The 22,322-nt window shown below is 39.7% G+C and overlaps 1 protein-coding gene across 1 annotated transcript; it reads right to left on the reverse strand.

Annotated features, from left to right (window-relative positions):
* Positions 1–3,512: 3,512 nt before the first annotated feature.
* Positions 3,513–22,182, reverse strand: slc25a15a (solute carrier family 25 member 15a). The gene is made up of 7 exons (XM_056473544.1): positions 21,859–22,182; positions 17,971–18,054; positions 14,217–14,475; positions 7,742–7,882; positions 7,219–7,394; positions 5,093–5,251; positions 3,513–3,826 (listed from the first exon to the last, which is right to left on the reverse strand). Exons 2-7 carry the CDS (start codon positions 18,023–18,025, stop codon positions 3,705–3,707), a joined length of 912 nt encoding a protein of 303 aa, XP_056329519.1. The 5' UTR covers positions 18,026–18,054; positions 21,859–22,182; the 3' UTR covers positions 3,513–3,704.
* Positions 22,183–22,322: the final 140 nt, after the last annotated feature.

Raw genomic sequence — 22,322 nt, forward strand, 5'->3', positions numbered from 1 at the left:
AACAGAAGCTGTTAATGTGTGCTCGCTGTCCCATGAGGAGAGGAGAGGAAAGCCCCGCCTGACTCCAGCGATATCACGTGTCAGAGTGAAAATAAATCTGCTTAATGTGCTTCTTTTTTATTTGTTCAGTTTCCTACAAGGGTGTAGATTTGCTCTTGTCATTGTTGGGGACCTATGAATCTATCTTCATAATCTTTATAGGCCAGTTTTGAAGCTGAAGGGGCTTTATGCACAGTAAATGTTATTCAGCCACCAATAAAATTATGGTTAAAGGTTGAAGTGACTTTCAATTTCACAGGGTTCCTTTTACACCTATACAGCATGTGTTTGGACTGTGGGGGAAACCGGAGCACTCGGAGGAAACCTACGACATGGGGAGAACATGCAAACTCCACATAGAAATGCCAACTGACCCAGCTGAGACTCAAACCAGCGACCTTTGTGGTGTGAGGCAACAGCGATACCCACTGCGCCACCGCACTGCCCACATTTGCATATTATTGTGGTAATTATACAAGTGTTTGGGGGAGGCAGAACTTGAGTAGCCCATGAGAGCCCATCACACTTCTCTTTATCCCCCTGCACTGGTTACTAGTTATAGCTTGTATCAAGTTTGAATCATTGATGGTTGCTTACAGAACAGCAACTGATTCAGCATCCACTTACCTCCACATGCTCTTGAAACCTCGTCTACATCCACTCCAGGAGCCTCCAGTCAGTTAGTGGCTCTAAGTGACTTTCCAAAATTTTTCATCGGTGGAATGATCGCTGGTGGAATGATCTTCCCAATCCCATTCCCACTGCTGACTCACTGATATCAACCTAATTAACCACCTGATCAAACTAATTAAGTCATTCAGGCTTGTTTGAAACCTACTGGTAAAGCTGCGGTCACACTGGGCTTTGTGTGTGCGAAATTCTGTTGTACAGTGTTTCGAAAAGGGGCGAGATTAAACAAGATGATTAGACATTAAAAAAAGCCAGCGATTGCTTTGTTTTAAAATTCTGTCCAGAGAGGTCCTGTTTTGATCATCGATTGGTCTCACGCAGTCAAGTGATGCGATTTCATAGGTCAGAGTTCACCAAGCTTGAACTTTGCACCGCAGCGAACTGCGAAACTTAACGCATGACCTTGCGTTTCCGGTCTGACGCATTCGCGTGCGTATGACTGGAAGTCTATGGGAGGAAAAGCCCAGTGTGACCGCAGCTTAAAGCTTAAATGAAATTTTAACCAAGGGATGGACACACTCAGTCCTGAAAGGCCAGTGTCCTGCAAAGTTTTGCTCCAACATTAATCAACCACACCTGAACATGCTAATCAGTGCTTTCAAGGTGTGTTTGATTTAGGTTGGAGCTAAACTCTGCAGGACACTGGCCTTTCAAGTACGAGTTTGCCCATCTATGCTTTAAACCAGTCAGATCTTGAGTTGGCTTTACCGGGGACATCTAGCAGGCACACGGTCAGACATGGTTTTATTTTCACAGTATTATTATTATTGAAGATCAGTGCATTCGGGTAAAACATTCACCAACTTTCAATGTAAAACAGTAGCAAATTAACTTCGTGTTAGGAAAACAACAACACACTTTGGCAGTGATGCTGGGAAAAGTTCATCGTGAAGATAAAACACTTGAGTATGTTAGGTTCATTTTCATGTTTGACTTTTAAATCACCACTTGGTTTGTATCCTGATGATATCTGCTAGATATAAAGCTGTGTTTATGTTTGCGTAGGAATATCTCTTGAGTCAAACTGGAATGTTATTAACAAGGCTTTTCGTCCGGCCGCAATGCTCCTTGCTGAGGCAGACTGCATTTCAGTCCAATTTTTATGTCCTTTACTTGCTTTCCTATATCTTGTTGGGGATGGATGTAGGTCATTGATTATATTATACAAGTGTCCACTACCTGCGGAACATCTTAATGGGTTTAAATGAAATGCCCTAAACCAGGAGTCACCAATCTTGGTCCTGGAGGGCCGGTGTCCCTGCAGGGTTTAGCTCCAACTTGCCTCAAAACACCTGCCTGGGTGTTTCAAGTATACCAAGTAAAACCTTGATTAGCTTGTTCAGGTGTGTTTGATAAGGGTTGGAACTAAAATCTGCAGGACACCGGCCCTCCAGGAACAAGTTTGGTGACCCCTGCCCTAAACCATTGAACACTTGGGAAACTACACTGTTGTGACGTCACAATCGCCTTGCATTCTGAGTCTCATAGGTTCTGAAGTGGACATATGAAGCTGCCTTGCTCTCTCAGTCAAAATCTAGGGTGTCCATGATGAAGTGGAGCACACTTTAAAATGGCGACAGGGATTCCCCTGAGGGAACAAGTGAAGTTAAGTTTGCAAGTGTGTTTCTAAAAGTGGACTGGAATGCAGGCTTGGTGTGTCGATAAGAGTCATATACAAGAGTTGGACAATGAAACTGAAACACCTGGTTTTAGACCACACTAATTTATTAGTATGGTGTAGGGCCTCCTTTTGCTCATTTCAGCATCAATTCATCTTGCGAATGACAGATACAAGTCCTGCACTGTGGCCAGAGGGATTTCTAGTCATTCTTCTTGCAGAATAGTGGCCAGGACACTATGGGATGCTGGTGGAGGAAAAGGTCTCCTGCAAAACACCCCAAAGTGGCTCATTAATATTTAGATCTGGTGACTGTGCAGGCCACGGGAGATGTTCAACTTCACTATCATGTTCATCAAACCCCTCTGTCACCAGTCTTGCTGTGTGTATAGGTGCATTATCATCTTGATACACGGCACTGCCTTCAAGATACAATGTTTGAACCACTGGGTGCACATGGTCCTCCAGACAAATTCAGTAGTCCTTGGCAGTGATGTGCCCATCTAGCACAAGTATTAAGCCTAGGGAATGCCATGACATTGAAGCCCAAACCATCACTGATTCACCCCAATGCTTCACTCTGCGTGTACAACAGTCTGGGTGGTATGCTTCTTTGGGGCTTCTCCACACCTCTCTCGGATGTGAGAAAGTCAGTAAAGATGCACTCATCCAAGAACAATACGTTTCACATTGTCCACAGCCCAAGGTTTTTACTGCTGTAAACAGATGTTTGGCATTGGTACGAGTGACCGAAGATTTGGCTATAGCAGCCTGGCCATGTATATTGTCCCTGTGGAAGTCCCAAGGAACAGTTAAATAATTTATCACAGCGGCTAAATTGCCGTGAGGCACTGAAATACAAGGAGTGTATTTTATATAGCACCAAAAACATTGCGTCCTTTGTGTTAAATTTGTCACACACACACAGATGTTCAGCTTTCACAGTTGTTCGGACATGTACAGTATATCAAAACCTTAATAAAAGACAACTAGACTTAAACAGTATTCAACAACACAACACAAGGCACATACTGTACAGTAAATGAAGAATACAAGCTGACAAGTTGATTCCGATTCTGCTGAATTCAAGATGATTTTTTCTTATCTAGAAAATGTTTTTTAATTTAAGAACTAGAATTTGAACTAAGACAAAAACTCTTAAGCATGAAAATATATATATTTTGCCGTGTAATTAATATTATTTTACTCGATTCACCTGTAGTGCTCTGCCTTATTATTTCTCACATATAAAATATTCAAGCTGCATCATTGTGCATATATTTTGAATAATTCAGTAAAAGACACAGGATGGAAATTAAAAAAACAAGTCAGGAACACTATAAAAACTGAAATGGACTCAGTGATCAAACTGCTTCATCATGAACTTGCGACTGACTTCATAAGCCAGAAAGAGAGCTCCATTAGCAGGAAATGTTCGGATCATAGTAGGAGTCAAACCTGAATACAGAGGTGCCACTCCTGCAGATAAAAGGAAATCACTGGAGTTAGGAACCGATGCAGAAAATAGTTCTGATAACTGATAACCTACTTTTTTGATAACCCTACTTTTAGAGGGCACCATGAAACCCTGCAGACATGAAATATCTGCTCACATTGCTTCAGATAACCCCACAGATTTAGGCCCTGATTACACTAAAATGTTTGAGTTTTAAATTATTTTGCTACGGTTACGCCCTCCGCTCACACTACCCCAGAGTTTTCGACCCCTGAAAACAGAGTTTTGTAAACGCTGAAGAGGCCATTTCCGTTTTAAAACATTTTCGTGTCAGTCGGACGGAGGAAAATGGAGACTTCTGAAAACGGAGGCATGGCTGCCGACATCTGCTGCAGTATCAAGTACATAAAGTTCAGACTTACAATGTCATCCTTTCCTTGTAATTTCAGACTTTGCAAGTTTAATACGGAGAACAAACTCCCGTAAATGCGAAGACACTTGGGCTAAATCTTTAAATGGAACAGTTTATAACAAGGGAATCATAAGTTGGGGGAAAGGGGTCACAGTGTAATTTAGAGGCCCTGTGGCGGCTGTGTAGGGAGCCCGATGCGCCACATTTTTAATTCTAATATGACTGTGCGGGGCAGCATGGTGGTGCAGTGGGTTGCACATTCGCCTCACAGCAAGAAGGTTGCTGGTTCGAGCTCCGGCTGGGTCAGTTGCCATTTCTGTGTGGAGTTTGCATGTTTCCTCCGGGTGCTCCGGGTTGCCCCACAGTCTAAAGACATGCGGTACAGGTGAATTGGGTAAGCTAAATTGGCTGTAGTGTGTGTGAGTGTGTGCACGAGTGTATGCGTGTTTCCCAGTGATGGGTTGCAGCTGGAAGGGCATCCGCTGCGTAAAACATACGCTGGATAAGTTGGTGGCTCATTCCACTGTGGTAACCCCTGATTAATAAAGGGAAACCAGAGGAAACCCCAACACAGGGAGCACATGCAAACTCCACTTGCGACCAGCGACCTTCTTGCTGTGAGGCGACAGTGCTAGCCGCTGAGCCACCCCAATTTTTTTAAATGCAGTGTACATTTTGGTGCCTTATTCATATAATCTTTTCTTTATGGAATCCAAATCTTATCATATTAACAATAATATAATCATAAACATATCCCAGATCCACTCAGAATACAGAAAGAACTGCTTATAGCTTTATTGTAAGATCAATCACTTATGGTTTGAAGAGAGACAGCATGTTTCCTGGGTGCCACAGATCTTGAAATCAAAAATCTCACCTTCATTTCGTAAAATCCCCGTAAGAGTCTTGATGAAGCCTTCCTGTTTCCCTGCTAGAGACAGAACCTGAATGCGAGACTTCACACAGTCTATAGGATACACAACCAACCAGAGACACGCACCGCCGAAACCACCACTGAACATTAGCGGCACGACACCTGTAGATACACACACACAGTCATAAACATTTCCCCTTTTTGAGAAGAAACATTCATAAAATTCGTAAAAATATCCACCAACAAGAACCTCATAGGCAGGCCTTATAAACCTCACAAGACCAAGTGTGCCTCACGCCTCCTTTTGAGTGACGCTCCCGGCTGTTAGATCGCCCCCTGGGGACTGGCTGCAGTACACCTCCTCCGTGTTAATGAACAAGACTTGAGCCCAAATAAAAACATTTAATACACTTGCAATAAAATTTTCCGAAAGATGTTTTGGTCAATTTAGGCACTAGTTATCAAGTTGATATAGATTCAGATGTTCATTTTCGAAGAGTATGTTTGTAGCCAGTAGTTTAATGCTATAAATATGGGGCGTGTCATCATGATTGACAGTTGTGATCGACAGAATGATTTCTGTGTTATTTTACCATGATAAAATGAGTTGTTCAGCAGTAAACTATACTTTCTGACCTACAGGATCTGATGGATCACTGTTTATTCGGTCAAGTGTGGGCTTTATCTGGCTTTTTCTTAGTTTGCTGATACTGTACACGCCTAACGTTGGTCATGACGGGGAAAATATAGGTGATCATCAGTGGTGTAGTCCTATATAAAAAAAGGTGGTGTACTATTACCCACCCAACCTGCCCATGCTGTTTTAATATCTTACCTGAACGTTTCAGCAAAACATCATTCAATTAACTTCGAAAAACCCACGAAATTTTCTCACAGCTGCTGTGGTCGTCAGGGGGCGGGGAATGGCGCATAATATAAACAAAAATGCAACAAATTAGGATGAGAGTTAAATTTGGTATACAGTTAAAGTATACCGAGGGTAAGCGCAATTATTGATCCTCAGAAGTCGTAACACCCAAACAGCTAGTGGAAAAAAGTAGGCATACTGAGTATACGTGCGTACAGCCCCGACTACACCACTGGTGATCATTATGGAGCAGTGATTCTTTTTATGGGTCTGAAATAATAATTAGGAAGACAAAACTAATGTTAACCTATTTCCACATCGATATCCTGTAATGTTATTTGAACTTGATTTAAAGGACGTCTCTGACATTTTGAGTTTCGGCATGTTATTGAGTTAATACTTAACTTTTAAACGTATTATTTGAAAACTCCTACTAAACATTAAAATTAATGTAAATTCCTCTTTGCCAGATATTATTAAGGCATGGAATAATCCAAATGAAAATAGAGGCAAAGAAAAAATATTATAAACAATATAACAAGCAGCTGATAGACATTAGTTTTCATGTATTAATCAAGTTTATTGTAGGATTATTTTATATAGTGCAGGGATGGGATGAGTAATCATCCTGTTGATATTTAGAAATCTTGCTGTATTTATCTTTTATCTGTATTTATCTCGCACGATTTTGTCCTGCTTGGCAAATAGCTGTCCATGCTGTACATATTTGGGTCCTGTTGATTGCTAATTAAAAATAAAAACTTTTCTAAAAATGCATGTGTGGTGGGGAGAGCGTGGTCGAACACCCAGAAAGGGGGGAGAGCGAGTGGAGACACCGGCGGCTGGTCAGTAGCCCAATCAGAAATAATTAATAACACCTGTTTCTCTTGTGATTGGGCCGGAGAGACGCCTTTTTAAAGGGAGCGAGAGAGACCAGTCGAGAGCGAGAGAGCTGAGCTACAACCGGCGCCTTTGAGCCTTGTGTTGAGCCACACAGAGAAAAAGAATAACACAAATAAAATTGTCACTTACCTTATTGCCAACCCTGTCTTCTTCCCACACAAAGAATATAAAGTATTATTGTGCGGCTCTTGATATTAATTAATCCATCAAGATATTCCAAGGTATGTTATTCAATGATATGTTATAACAAGGGCAAGTAAACGATGGCAGAATTAGCATTTTTGGGTGAACTATCCCTTTAGGATGAGTACATGATGAATGAATGGTGATTTGTGAAGTGCTGTTGGTGTGGACTGACCGATGTGCTCTTTGTCTGTGTCCATGTGGTGGGCAAATATGGAGCGGCTGAGTTCATATCCTCCAAAGAAACAGAAATATCCAGGCAGCTCGCGGACAATAGTGGTGGTGAGGCCCTGATAGAAACCCAGAGGACCGTTTGTCCGCAGCACATTTCTCACAACAGACCACACCGTGCTGAAACAGAGGGTTAAAGTGGAGGTACGTTTACATTCTTTTGTAAATTGGTTTCCACTTTATTGAAAATATATTAATATATGTGGATGGATAATAATAGCCTTCTAAACCTACCAGTAGGTGCAGAAGGCCCCTACTGACCCATATCTATCGGATGATAACCACTGATAACGCTGATTTAATCAAGAATCGGCTGTAAACTCTTGGGGAGATGTGAAATGATCCTACTTCCAAAAAAAACAGTGGAGTGTTCCTTTAACCTTGTACACATCTTCAAAAATGAGCATAATTTTGCCACAGTCTCACGTTTTTAATTGACTACCAAACCGTCCTCAGTCCAAACTGACCTTTTCTGTCCACTGGCGATCTTGCCGGACGCCTCCATTTCATGCATGGCCTGCAGTCGACATTTGACCAGTTCAGTGGGACACAAAGCCAGAGAGGAGAAGACAGAGGCCACAGAGCCAGAGCAGGCCTTCTGAACATCACTGAAACACAACACACAGATCATCATCATCAATGTGTGTCTGACATTTCAGGTTAAAACACCAGTCAGATCATTTATTGCACCCTGTTGACGATGTAAATATTTGGGTATGGGTGAATTGTTGCTATTTTTGAGCTTGTGGCTTTAAATGCTAATGAGCTGGTTCCCTGCCCACTCACTTTAGAGCAGTGTCAAACTCAGAGAGCCGCAGCCCTGCCCCATTTAGTTCCAACCCTGCTCCAACATACTACAGCTGCGGTCACACTGGACTTTTCTCTGCATAGACTTCCATTCATACGCACGTGAATGCGTCAGACCGGAAACGCAAGCTCGTTTGACAATTTTCACAGTTCGCTGCGTTGCAGAGTTCAAGCTTGGTGAACTCTGACCTGTGAAATCGCATCACGTGACTGTGTGAATCTAATCAATGATCAAAACTTGGACAGAAATTGACCAATCGTTTACTTTTTTAAATGTCTAATTATTTAGTTTAATCCCGCCCCTTTTCGAAGCGCCGTAAAACAGAATTTCACATGCTCAACCTCTAGTGTTAGACCGCAGCATTACCTGTAGGCTTCAAACTAGCCTGAAGGACTCAATTAGTTTAATCAGGTGTGTTGAATTAGGGTTGAACTAAACTGTGCAGAGCTGTGCAGTTTGCCACCTGTGCTTTAAACACAGCAAAATGACAGACAGCGACTCAGACACGATGAAGCCGAGACTCAAACCCAATTACTACAGTTAAACTGAACCAGGAAGCATCCCATTGGTTATTTAAAGTAGTTTTGGAGTTTATTTTGCCTTCCTGCAATAATGATTGAGTCACACACAAATGCCTTAACAAAGTTCGCAGTCTGCGCACACACACAAGCATGTTCAACACTTACTGTTTTTGCTCATATATTAGGAGTATGCTCATCTAACTGCACTCCCATCTTAAATCTCTACCTCACTGCAGCTCGAGAGAGCCTTTGCATTGGTTACCAATCGGTCTACATCCCCTCCAGGAGCCTCCGGTCGAGGAGTGAGGACCACCTTGTGGTACCATTGCAGAAAGGCTATTGGCCTGTTTCTACTGAGTGGTACGGTACTGTACAGTTCAGTATGCTTATATGGCCGTTTCCACTGTGAAAAGGTACCTAAAAGCAAACCGTACAGTACCACTTGTTGGATACTCCCCCTCCCCCCCTTAGCATAATTTCCAACAGTGGTTGAGGGCATCGTGACACTCCTTTGCCTAGAGTGGCAGCTCAGCTTTGTCCCGCCCTGGACATCAGAATATAAATATTCATAATTATAAAGTTGATTTATTATGTTTAAGACATGTGCTCGTCATCTGTTATTGACAACATTATTAGTCCATATGTTTTCACTGGTAAAATTAGAATTTTGTCATTATCAGATTCTTTCTTGCATTATATTCAACATTATATACAGGCTAGGGTTGTTATACTGACACAGTAAACATTTATTTCCATGCACAACACTTTGTATTCGCTATGAAAGAAAACACATATCAAATGCATGTCGTAATCATAACTCTAAAATGCGATATGATGATTTAAATGTGCGCACAGGTTTCACTTTCACTTCCGAGTGCAGCTCATGGCTGCCGTCACTGTGAGAAAACACACACACATGCAAATCAAACCTCCCACACGGCCCTCAAACGATCGCTCTGTGCAACAAACTGAACGTTATTTACAACTTCATTACCTGTTATTCACAGCCTATGCAGGTTGTGTTCACTAAAGTAGGCGTCATGCGTGCACGCGCACGTTCTCTGTAGTAAACAAACAATCTCGCGGCCACGAATACATCATTACAGGAAGACAGAAATGACATTTTTGGGTGAATTATACCTTATAAATACAGAATGTGACACTTTAAACGCCATATGAAGGTGTCAATGTTGCTGTGAAGACTTGTGCGACTGACTTGCTTCTCTTCTGACCTTGAAAATATAATTGGCTGAATCAAAAGCTGAATTAAGATCTTGTGTAGGGTCGAATCGAGATCGTGATCTTTTCTTTCTGCAGTCCTAGTTAGAAGTCTAATTCCACCTCAGATATGTAATGTCACGTTCAATTCCAATGACCATCAAGTCACTACAGTGTTTCCAGTGTATAAAATGATCATAATGTAATGTATATTTTTAGCATGACACTTTAATTGAGACGTTGCTTTAACTGTGTTTTATTCTATGCGGACTGAAATCTCTCCCTTTCACTCTAAAGCATCTGATTAAATGCAAAGGTACAGTAAATATTGTGGTTCGTATATTTAACATGCTAATAGGTGATAGCATTACAATGGTATGACCCCTGTATTGACTATAAACATGTATTGTTTATGGAGTCAAGATGAGTGATTGAGCATGCAGGTCATAGGTCGCTTGGCATAACGCCTGTCCTTGAGGATTGAATTGGATTATATACAACAGGGTTCATACGGTCATGGAAAACCTGGAAACATAATCAGGAAAAGTTTTGGAAAAGTAATGGAAAATAGTTTAACAAATATCTGTATACTTGAATTAAAGCTGTACGATGTTGGAAAAATCTGACATGACCATATTTTGTATTTCTGTGATGTATATTGCGATGTGAATACAATTTCACCAGATGATTGAACAGGTTTATTTGGATTGATTGGGGGGATTTTGTAGGGGAGTGAATCTCGAATAATATATAACAAATAAATTACAAGCATAGATAAATAAAATATAGCAAAGGGAATTATAGTTTTCAGGTATTCACTATTCTGGTACAGCTATTGAATAATCAACACTGTATAGCAGGGGTCACCAAACTTGTTCCTGGAGGGCCGGTGTCCTGCAGATTTTAGCTCCAACCCTAATCAAACACACCTGAACAAGCTAATCAAGGTCTCACTAGGTATACTTGAAACATCCAGGCAGGTATGTTGAGGCAAGCTGGAGCTAAACCCTGCAGGGACACCGGCCCTCCAGGACCAAGATTGGTGACCCCTGCTGTATAGTCTTCATTGTATATTATTTAATCTTCATTAAAGTTACATAAAATTACTTGTGGACTTATTTTAAACTCTGAAATATTGAAATGTTCACACAGTCTCAGGCCTTAAAGGGATAGTTGACTCAAAGATTAAGATGTACTCACTATTTACTTGTTTCAATAGTATAGGAGTTATTCAATTGTCTTCTTTTGTGTTCTATTTAAAAAAGAATGTTTGACACCAGGGGTGTCGCTAGACCCAATTGACTGGGGCACGTGCCCCAGTAAAAATCGCCAGTGCCCCAGTTAATGCTTTGAGATATGATTTACTTCATATGCAAGTGTATTTAATAACAAAGATAATTCCGAAATGAAGATAAAATGTTTATAGATGGTTTGACCAAAGTCCCTGTAAGACTTCTATTGACCTTATTCTTCGATGCGGAAGTGCGCTCGTTTTTGCGATTGTTTTAGAACTTCCGACTCAGCTGCCTATGGGAGAAATGACTAGGAATAATAAACGGCAGAAAACGGTCAAACTACTGGCTCTACACACAAGTGTTTTCATGACTATACAGACAAAGTAGAATAATATAATAAGAAAACGTCAGTTTGCAACATCAAGCAGCAAAACGAGCTGTTTTTAACGTCTAATAATGAATGGAAGTGGATGAGACCGGAAGTCTCGGGCCAAAATGATTCAAATGGCTGCGCCTGCTCGTACGTGAAGAATAAGGTGAATAGTCTTTGGTGTGACACAACCAAGCGGCAACCTCCCGCTCTCCCTCGGGAAGCCAATACGGAAGTAACTGAAACTGCAATTCATCAAAATTCCGCTAGTCCTGGCTCCATAATAGAGCAGATTGCAATTGAGCCCACTGTTAGAATGGCCAACTTTACAGCAGAAAAAAAGGTGTTTACAGCCTGGTACAAAGAATGATTTTGGTTCATATAGCTATTATTACCCTTCAGACAACTGTGAGGGGGGTGAATTGTTTTTATAACTCATCCATTTCCTTTATATTAGGTTATTTTAAGTTTGCATAATTAAGGGCGTGGCCACTTGAGTGACAGCTAGGTCTCGCTGGTCGCCGTCACTTCACCTCAGCTGAATCCGGCAGATTAGCCACTGATCTCGGCATATTCATCGTATTTTTGTGTTGTTTTATGTGGCTTTACACAGTCAGCTGCCTTTTGGACTTATTTCTTACAATTATCAGATGATATGGCATGCTGTGTGCATTTAATTGTGCTCACAAACCATTCATGTGGCCTCGTTTCCCATGTGAGTAAAGTTATATACTTGTGTATATATATACTTGTATACCATCTCTAAATGTGTGTGTTTTATTTAAGATCATTCATCATTTATAATGTTCTTTAGACCCGTAAAGCACTCCAGAATGTGACAGATTGATTAGCTGTAGGCTCTAGATCAGTCATCTGAAGCGTTATCATACAGTGTTATGCTGGAGTTCATCAATAGTCTTGCATGTACTAACACACACTATATCTGAAGTGTTTGGAAGTAATTCGCGTTTTCCTCCTGTAGAAAAACATCATAAGAACAATGTTTAGTGGCTCAATGTATGACTACAGTGTTTTTAAAAGTCTAAACACGTTATTGATATAGTGTACAGCCAAGCACATGTGGTCAGAACACAAACGAGTCGCAGGTAATAAAGTATTAAGCGTTTCTCCCAAAGTAAAGTCTGTCTGCCAGGTCTAAGCAAAGTGCCAGCAGGTGTCTGTAGCTCCGCTCACTCTTCGCCTCTTTGCCCTTGTTTGGTATCCCGCCGTGGGTGCGATGACGTGCGAACAAAATGGCGACGGTTGGCTGCGCCTACTTGTAGCTTCTTTTGCGCTCTTCAGAAACCTATGGGTGACGTCACGGATGCTACGTCCATATATTTTACAGTCTATGGACACGACGCGTACCTGTGCGTGCCTTTGATGCTTCTTACATCCTTGTCGCAGCACCAGTGGCACCAAAATTAGGCACCGAGATTCATATATTCGGCGATTCTGCTTGTTCTCACTCTCAGCTCACATCATACAAAAGAAAAGGGTCACATTGTCCCCCGATAATGTCAACAGATGGACTGTCTCAGCAACTGGCTGAATGTAACGGAGTACTATACAAAATACTTTCTACTTTATACTTAATGTTCTCAACTCTCAGCAATACAACTTTACAATGAGTACAACGGTTTGTATTTATTATTATTATTATTATTTTCTAATTTTCATATTTGCAACGCCTGTATTTTGGATTTTTCTGCAGTCCACTTAGAATCCAACATGGAAATAATTTTTGTTTTGTATTGGCATTGATTGTTTTGAAATTCAAATGGCATTTACATGCCTGTGTTTTTATTTCTGTAATAAATATGGCTGTCAAGCCAACAGTTTGAGGATCTTGATGGTTTATTGTGGGTATGTTATTTACATTAAGAAATCTGTGTTACAAGTTAAACAAAAATTCTGATAAACAATTCTATTTTGAATTTAAATAGTTTCTTTGTCTTGAGTTTACATTATTTTACAACCAAATAACCAAGTTTCAGTCGTTTAATTGCGATTAAAAAAAAGTGCGAATAATTAGTTTTTTTAATCGATTGACAGCACTAGTTAAAACACAGATAGACTAAGAAAATGTCCACGTGGGTGTGTGTGTACAACTCTGAACGATATCTGAATATCTCAGGGATACAAACGTTAGACATCCACTAGGCTGTTTAGAGCTGACCTCAGACCTGTGAAAGGAACCACAATCGAATAGAACACACACACACACACACACACACACACACACACACACACACACACACACACACACACACACACACTCAAAGTACAACTGTTTTTTACCCAAGGCTGAGTGTACTCTCAGCCATCTTTATCGAAACTGGTTAAAAACCGGTATAATTTACATTCAGGCTGCTATATTCTCGCTACAAAAAGTCTATCCTGAATAAAAAAAATCACTTTAAACAGAATTAACACATAATAATAATAATAATAATAATAATATTAATAATAATATCAAAATCACTTTAGACAGTATTAGCAGATAGCAATACAATACTGAATGAAACGCCTACTTTATCCAATCAGCTCGCAGTAGAAAAAACAAGCCACACCCACTGTTTTCTCATTTAATATTCTTTTCCCTAGAAACTGCGTAACGATTCGAAAAAAAAAAATGGTCCCGTTCATGTGGACTTCAATGATTTTTATAATATTATCATAATTGAAGTGTCCAAAGTTCATTGTTAAATAAGTGTTTGTACCATCCCTGTACTCATTATTGATATATTGTCTTTAGCGCGTCAGTTTACTACAGTGACTGCACATTACCTGAGTTCAGTGTTCCGGTCCAGTCCTGAAAGAAAGCGCACCACATTCTGGCAGAAGCCGTAGCTCATGAACAGCACCGCGTTCTCCGCGATGTTGGCTATGAGGGCGGGTGTGGTGCCCTGATAAAGCCCTCGCAGGCCAACCTGTTTATACACGGAGACGAAGCAGTGCACAAAGCCTCTGTACAGGCCGGGGAATGTCTGCATCTTCACCTTGGCGGTGTCAAACGGCTGCCCGCTGATCACACACGCAATCCCTCCTATAACAAAACCACAACAGTCCCATCCGTCAGCAGGCATAATGGGTGCAAATTACACAGATGGAGAATGAAAATGGCAAAACTGACAAGATAACAGTGTGGATCCACCATGCATATAAACATTTTAAACTTTGCTAAATGCTATTAAATCTAGAAATGTGTTAAGTAGATTTTTAAACTTTTATTTAATTACTGTAACTGCGGAAAATTTTATTTTGGCAACACTTTAGTTTACATAATAATTGTCACCATTAACAAGTGGCTTATTACTAGGGCCAGACAGAATATGCAGACATTTTTTGCTATTTCTGCAGAGAATTTGGTAAAAAAAAGTGTATCGTAACTAAAAACTTAATATATGAAATAAAAAATAATACATTTTTATTTAATGTTTACAATGCACATCCAATATGATCCACTTATTTGGTAAACAAAGCAAGTCTCTCATATAATATATCAGACAGAAAATATTACTTTACAAACTGTATTGTAAATAAAACATATGAACATTTTAATATCACTATTATTATATCACAATATCATTAGTGAAATAAATTTAAAGCCTGAATAAATATAAATTTATACACATTTACGCAAAAAAAATCTGTATATTTTCGTGTGCGCAGATTCCATGTGGGCCTACTTATTGCCAGCCTATCATTTAACCATTAAACACTCAATATTGGAAAATGATTTCATGTCATTTGTATTATCTATCGTCTAATAACTTATAGAGGTTTTGCTTTGGAGTAATAAAATTTAGTATTGGTGTGCATTTTCATTAAATATAGCTTTAATAATGAATAAATTTATGTCTGTTTTCAAGTATAGAGAACTAATCATCTTCTAAATAATTTGTTAACAATAAAACACGTAATAATACTTCTCAAAACATAAACAGAGTCGACGCCAGTGGTGGGCAAACTCAGTCCTGGAGGGCCAGTGTCCGGCATAGTTTAGTTCCAACACTAATCAAACACACCTGAACATGCTAATCAGTGTCTTCAGGATCACTAGAAATCAGGTGTGTTTGATTAGAGTTGGAGCTAAACTGTGCAGGACACCGGCCCTCCAGGACCAAGTTTGCCCACCCCTGGTCTACGCTGATGGTATCAGAGTTGAAATCAAAAGACAAAAAGACCAAAAACAACATTTTCTGCCTCACTCTTATTGTGCGTTCACACCAGACGCGGATGAAGCATCAAGCTTGATTGATTTACATGTTAAGCCGATGCATAGACGTGAGTAGACATCAGTAGAATTGAGCGTTTTGCGCATTTGATGTAGGAGTGATTATGACGTAGAGCCTGTTGTTGGTGTCCCGAGGGAAAATCCTTTTGCCGACACCGGACGAAAGGTCATCAAACTGAGCTCAGCTCAGTCGAAGCACAGCTGAAAGCTTCCATCATCCAGGTACAATTTCTGGAGGAGCTGATGAACTCACAGAGGACTCAGACAAGGCTCAGAACGAATCGACGCTGTTTTTCAGCCTTCCTAAAGCATATAAAGCACAGCTACTCTCTCAATAAAATCCATGTTAGCCATTTAGCAACGAAACTACAGTCACTGGGCAGACAGTAGCCCCACCCATGATGCGAATCCACATCTGTTGTGAAGTAAATATCAACTTAAACTTAAAATGCATTTATTTACGCATGATTTATTGGTCTTTACTCGTGTCTGGTGTGAACACAGCATCAGGGCTGTTTTTGCTAATGAGGATATCATCACTAATGGGCGGGGCCCATTCATGACGTGCGGTTATAATACTTGGATTAAGTCATTTTTACCATTAGAGGTCGGCTATATTTACACACAACATGTACAAACTGACATTAATCTTTAATAAAGCTGTCAAAATGAACAGCATGCAAAGCATCTGCTTTACAAAAGGTGTGTTCGACTTCATGCAGCGTTGCGCAAATCGATCGAAATCTGTCTTAAAGCGGTGCATGCTGGTTAGAAATGTTGTCCGGATTGATGCTGCGCCGACGCCACTGTCACATGTGGCATCAAAGTATCGGCAACAGAGCTTCAAGATCAGACGACTGATTCAGCCGGTGCAGCATCTGAAGAGCGACTGCAGGACCTGTGATGACGACAGGGGCGTGGCAACCGGGGGGGATCCGTCCCCCTCACTTTTAGAGACAGACCATTTAGAAACAGGTGATTAATAATTATATGAACATATGATCTCATACAGCCACCCCCCCACTTTTTTTTTTTTAAATGTCCGCTACGCCACACCCTACTTGTGGATATTTATTTCCTTTTTATGTGCTCTCTCGTTTCCCCTTATTTCTCATGTGTTTGTTATATAAGCTACTTAAATTTAATTTATAATTCCCGTATTGTTTAAAAATGAACTATAGTTTTATTTCTACTGTAAATCTTTTGTTGTTATTGCAATAAATAAATAAATAAGCGATCACGCCATGTGATCGGTCATGACTGCAGCAACTTGGAGCCTTGAAGTGTCCGGCTTGACGGCTCCGTTTTCAACTCCGCCCCCACCTGCGCTCGGCTAATCTCGTTGATCACCGACTGCAGCCGTGCTTCATGTTAGCTGAATTGGTCACATGACTAAAAATGCGTCATCGTTTTTGTTTGCTAAAAATGCCATCTCAGTGTGGACGAAAGGTGGAAATGTAAGACATGCTTTTTGAAACAAAAACATCTCAGTGTGGAAATAGCCGGAAACTTTTCAAACCATTTTAAATGTAACAATTTAATCCAACCAAATACATGTGCATTATTTTTCATGAACTTTTAAGTGAAGTTTCATAAACTAATTTCGAGAGGAGCACGTGATATGATTGAGCACGTCTGGCCGCTCATCGGTAATCAGAAATAATCCAATCAGAGTGATCCTAGTTTACTATAAATGGATCATTTTCTTCCTACTGCTCTATCTTCGTTTGGAAGAATCCCCCCTTCCACCCCATCTCCTCCTTTTCCTCCCTTTTCTAAAGGGGGAGCTCTCGAGACCTACCTGATCTCGGATCTCCTGATATGCTTATCGACCGGGCGGGAGCCCTGGGCTCAAATATCTCCGAGCTCAGGGTTCTCTCCCGGGACAGCATGCCAAACCTGCTTTAAACGCCAAGCATATCTAAGTGGGAACTCTTGAAATAAACTACATTTGTCCCCTAAAATTCAATAGCTGAATACACTCTTGGCGATTTTTGATTCGTTTGACAATTCTCTCATAATTTCTGCTGCAAAATGAGTCGTGATTCAGTTTCGTGTCCTTAGTTCACATGATTATTGTGGGCTGTTTCAACATGGATTAATTAGGATATTCTTTAAACTTTGCGCTTTTATTTTCCCTCCCACCTAACTCTTTTGCTGTCATCGAAAAATAAACCAAAATTGCTGTTGTCAAACAGAAGTTAAAGAGAATGAACAAATCAGATTATTACAAAATGACCCAACTTCATGGCTGTTTTACAGTAGTTAATGTAGACACAGGAAATGATGAATGAAGGCTGTTACCACATGCTCCAGCTGACAGATCAATGACAGCCTGAGTGACAGGATGTGGAGCCATGCTGCACTTCTGCTATATTATGTCACTTCCTGTAATTGATGCAGGAGAAAGGCTTTACTCAGAATCATTACTCATTTATTACAAAAAGTATACACATATAAAGCACGTGAGGAAAAAGTGACATTTTTAATAGTTTTTCTAAGTGATCTGGCTTGATTTCATAAATTATGGTACAAATGCCTGGTAATAAACCTGCACTTTTACTGTTATGTTGTGGACTTAATTCTACATACACTCACCGGACACTTTATTAGGTACACCTGTCCAACTGCTCGTTAACGCACATTTCTAATCAGCCAATCACATGGCAGCAATTCACTGCATTTAGGCATGTAGACATGGTCAAGACGATCTGCTGCAGTTCAAACCGAGCATCAGAATGGGGAAGAAAGGGGATTTAAGTGAGTTTGAACGTGGAATGGTTGTTGGTGCTAGACCGGTTGGTCTGAGTATTTCAGAAACTGCTGATCTACTGGGATTTTCACGCACAACCATCTCTAGGGTTTACAGAAAATGATCCGAAAAAGAGGAAATATCCAATGAGCGGCAGTTCTGTGGGGGCAAATGTCTTGTTGATGCTAGAGTTCAGAGGAGAATGGCCAGACTGGTTCCAGCTGATAGAAAGGCAACAGTAACTCAAATAAGCACTCGTTACAACTGAGAAGAGAAGAGCATCTCTAAACATACAACACGTCCAACCTTGCTACGGATGGGCTACAGCAGCAGAAGACCACACCGGGTGCCACTCCTGTCAGCTAAGAACAGGAAACTGAGGCTACAATTCACACAGGCTCACCAAAACTGGACAATAGAAGATTGGAGAAACATTGCCTGGTCTAATGAGTCTCCATTTCTGCTGCCACATTCAGATGGTCGGGTCAGAATTTGGCATCAACAACATGAAAGCATGGATCCATCCAGCCTTGTATCATCCCTTTATGACCACAGTGTACTCACCTTCTGATGGCTACTTCCAGCAGGATAACACACCATGTCATAAAGCATGAATCATCTCAGACTGGTTTCTTGAACATGACAATGAGTTCACTGTACTCAAGTGGCCTCCACAGTCATCAGAGCTCAATCCAATAGAGCACCTTTGGGATGTGGTGGAATGGGAGATTCACATCATGGATCTGCAGCAACTGCGTGATGCTATCATGTCAATGTGGGCCAAAATCTCTGAGGAATACTTCCAGTACCTTGTTCAATCTATGCCATGAATGATTAGGGCAGTTCTGAAGGCAAAATGGGTTTCAAACCCGGTACTAGTAAGGTGTACCTAATAAAATGTCCGGTGAGTGTATATATAGCATATATAAAAAAACTTTAACAAATGAGAAGGTGTTAAGAGCAAAGGTGTAAAGTGCAACTCATATTGATTTAAACCAACCAAACATAAATGTTACTTTAATAAGTGTCATTTTTAGTAATATTCTGGATTGAGCTTGTAAATTTTGGTACATAAAATGGATAATAAAGTGGATAAAAGAGGGAGTTTCATTGAAAATGGACAAGAGCCATGTCTTCTGTGTTCACACTTATTCTATTGAACTGCAGTAAAATAGTTCACTGTAATCATGTCGAGCAAGTGTAAACACCCTTAATGTCAGAATCATGTAGTTAAGTGGCATTTAATAAATGGCTAGTGTCTTCACAAATTGGTTATTTAAAACACAGATTAAATTCAACAATGAAAGAGGTTTAATCAGCACCAGTGTTTAATGTTAAATCAGCGCCAATGTCAATGCCAAAGTCACGAATGAATCACTGTTTAATATGTCAAGTTAACTATCAGTGAAGGTCAGTGACAATCTGTTTTATTCAGTAAACACAACAGTTATTCACACATAAGACAGAAAGTAAAAGAAGCAGGATGAGACAAAACCGAGACATTACACCAAGACTTTTAAAGAGCACAAAGATAGATAGATATTTTTAAGAGAAAATGACACGGTACTGCCATGGTAACATATGCAAAATGACAATCCTACATGAAAATATTTCATTGTGACAACTTAATTGTTTTATGTTCAATCCACTAATTTAAGTCCAACATGTTGTCCCAACACAAATCAATTGCGTGGACCCCAGCATTTTTTACAGCCAATATGTAGTTGATAAACCACAAAAGCAGTAAATTACCCATGGTTTTGCTGCACTATAGTGTAATCATAGTATTGTGTTTGTATTTATAGTTAAAAGGTTGATTATTAAATTAAAATACAATTATAATTGATTTCCTTAAAATGGTATTTTTATATGGAAGCTTATTCCCATCTCTGAATAAAAAAAAAAAAGGTTTTTATTGTGAACATATAAACAAAATTCTGAGAAATGGTCTCAATTAAGATTTAAAGTCTAAATTCTGAGAAATAAAGTCTCAATTCTGAGAAATAAAGTCTCAATTCTGAGAAATAAAGTCTCAAATCTAACATTTAAAGTCTCAATTCTGAGAAATAAAGTCTCAATTCTAACATTTAAAGTCTCAATTCTAACATTTAAAGTCTCAATTCTGAGATTTAAAGCTTTGATTCTGAGAAATAAAGTCTCAATTCTGAGAAAAAAAGTCTCAATTTTGAGATTTAAAGTCTCAACTCTGAAAAATAGTCTCAATTCTGAGAAAAAAAGTCTCAATTCAGAGATTTAAAGTCTCAACTCTGAGAAATAGTCTCAATTCTGAGAAATAAAGTCTCAATTCTGAGAAATAAAGTCTCAATTCTGAGAAATAAAGTCTCAATTCTTACATTTAAAGTCTCAATTCTGAGGAATAAAGAGACTTTTCTGAGAGACTCAATTCTGAGAACTAAAGTCTTCATTCTGACATTTAAAGTCTCAATTCTGAGAAATAAAGTCTCAATTCTGAGAAATAAAGTCTTAGTTCTTACATTTAATGTCTCAATTCTGAGATTTAAAGTCTCAATTCTGAGAAATAAAGGCTCAATTCTGAGAACTAAAGTCTTCATTCTTACATTTAAAGTCTCAATTCTGAGATTTAAAGTCTCAATTCTGAGATTTAAAGTCTCAATTCTGAGATTTAAAGTCTCAATTCTGAGAAATAAAGTCTCTATTCTGAGAAATAAAGTCTCAATGCTGACATTTAAAGTCTCAATTCTGAGATGCAACGTTGTAATTATGAGTTTCTGACTTAATTACACAATTCTGAAATATAAAGTTGCAATATTAAGTTAAGTCAGAATTTGGAGATAAAAAGTCATAACTCTGATAAAAACTCGCAATTCTGACTTTTTTTCTCAGAATTGTGTTATGTATACATGAAATTGCGAGTTACTAAGAGATATAAACTCACAATTCTGAGTTCTTAAAAATTGTGAGTTTGTATCTCTTAATAACTCGCAATTTCATATATATATACATAACAATTCTGAGAAAAAAAAGTCAGAATTGCGAGTTTGTAGGCTACCACGTAGTAGTGACATTAAAGGTCGCAATAACCTTTTTTTATTTTTTATTCAGTGTCGGGAATGGGCTTCTATAAAACTTTGTGAAAGATAAACAAAATTAAAGAGATGTAGCGTGATAAAAATAGAAACAGGCTAGACTCAGCGTCACAACAGCACATTAGATAAGTTGAGTGCCCAAGTAAGTGGACTGGAGTATATTTATATCAAACCTAAGAGCTCTCTATTAATAGCGTGCTCTAAATCTCCTTAAATCCAGATTTAGAGGGAATCCCCCCTGAGCGGTTAACAGTCCCACTGAGCCACTAGCACTAACCGACATCCCCATGTGCCAACACTGACAACATAATACGATCAGAATGTCTCAGCAACACTAAACTCAATCCGACATTCGAGAATTTTCAAACTCACCCGCCCTTTCCTGCTCTCGGACTCCTCTCCAGACTCTTCTTCAGACTGTATCCAGTAATGCTAACAGCCCGGGAACAAAGTGTACTCTCGAAATAAGTTTTCTTACGGCTGACGCAAATGCAGAGCTGGTTTTAACTACCCTCACACACTTCCTCGAGCACCGCCACAGGTGTGTGTGTGTGTGTGTGTGCCAGCAGTACCTGCCTCATACACCGGGCAGGGCGTGTGTTTTGCTTGGTATGAGGGTCTTCCTGAAACCACGTGCCCTGGAAATAAGAGATCGTGTTGCTGTCATATCCTGCAGAAGCTGTTGACTCAACTTTAAGATTGTGGCAAGGTCATCATTAGACGCGATATTTGAGCATAACAAATGCCATAGACACTGTGGTACGTCAACCACTAGGTGGCGCTATAGCACTGAATATTATTATGCCTGTTATCTAACACACAAATGCTGTATTTTC

The sequence above is a fragment of the Danio aesculapii genome, chromosome 15 (genome assembly GCF_903798145.1).
Source record: "Danio aesculapii chromosome 15, fDanAes4.1, whole genome shotgun sequence".
Lineage (NCBI taxonomy): Eukaryota > Metazoa > Chordata > Actinopteri > Cypriniformes > Danionidae > Danio > Danio aesculapii.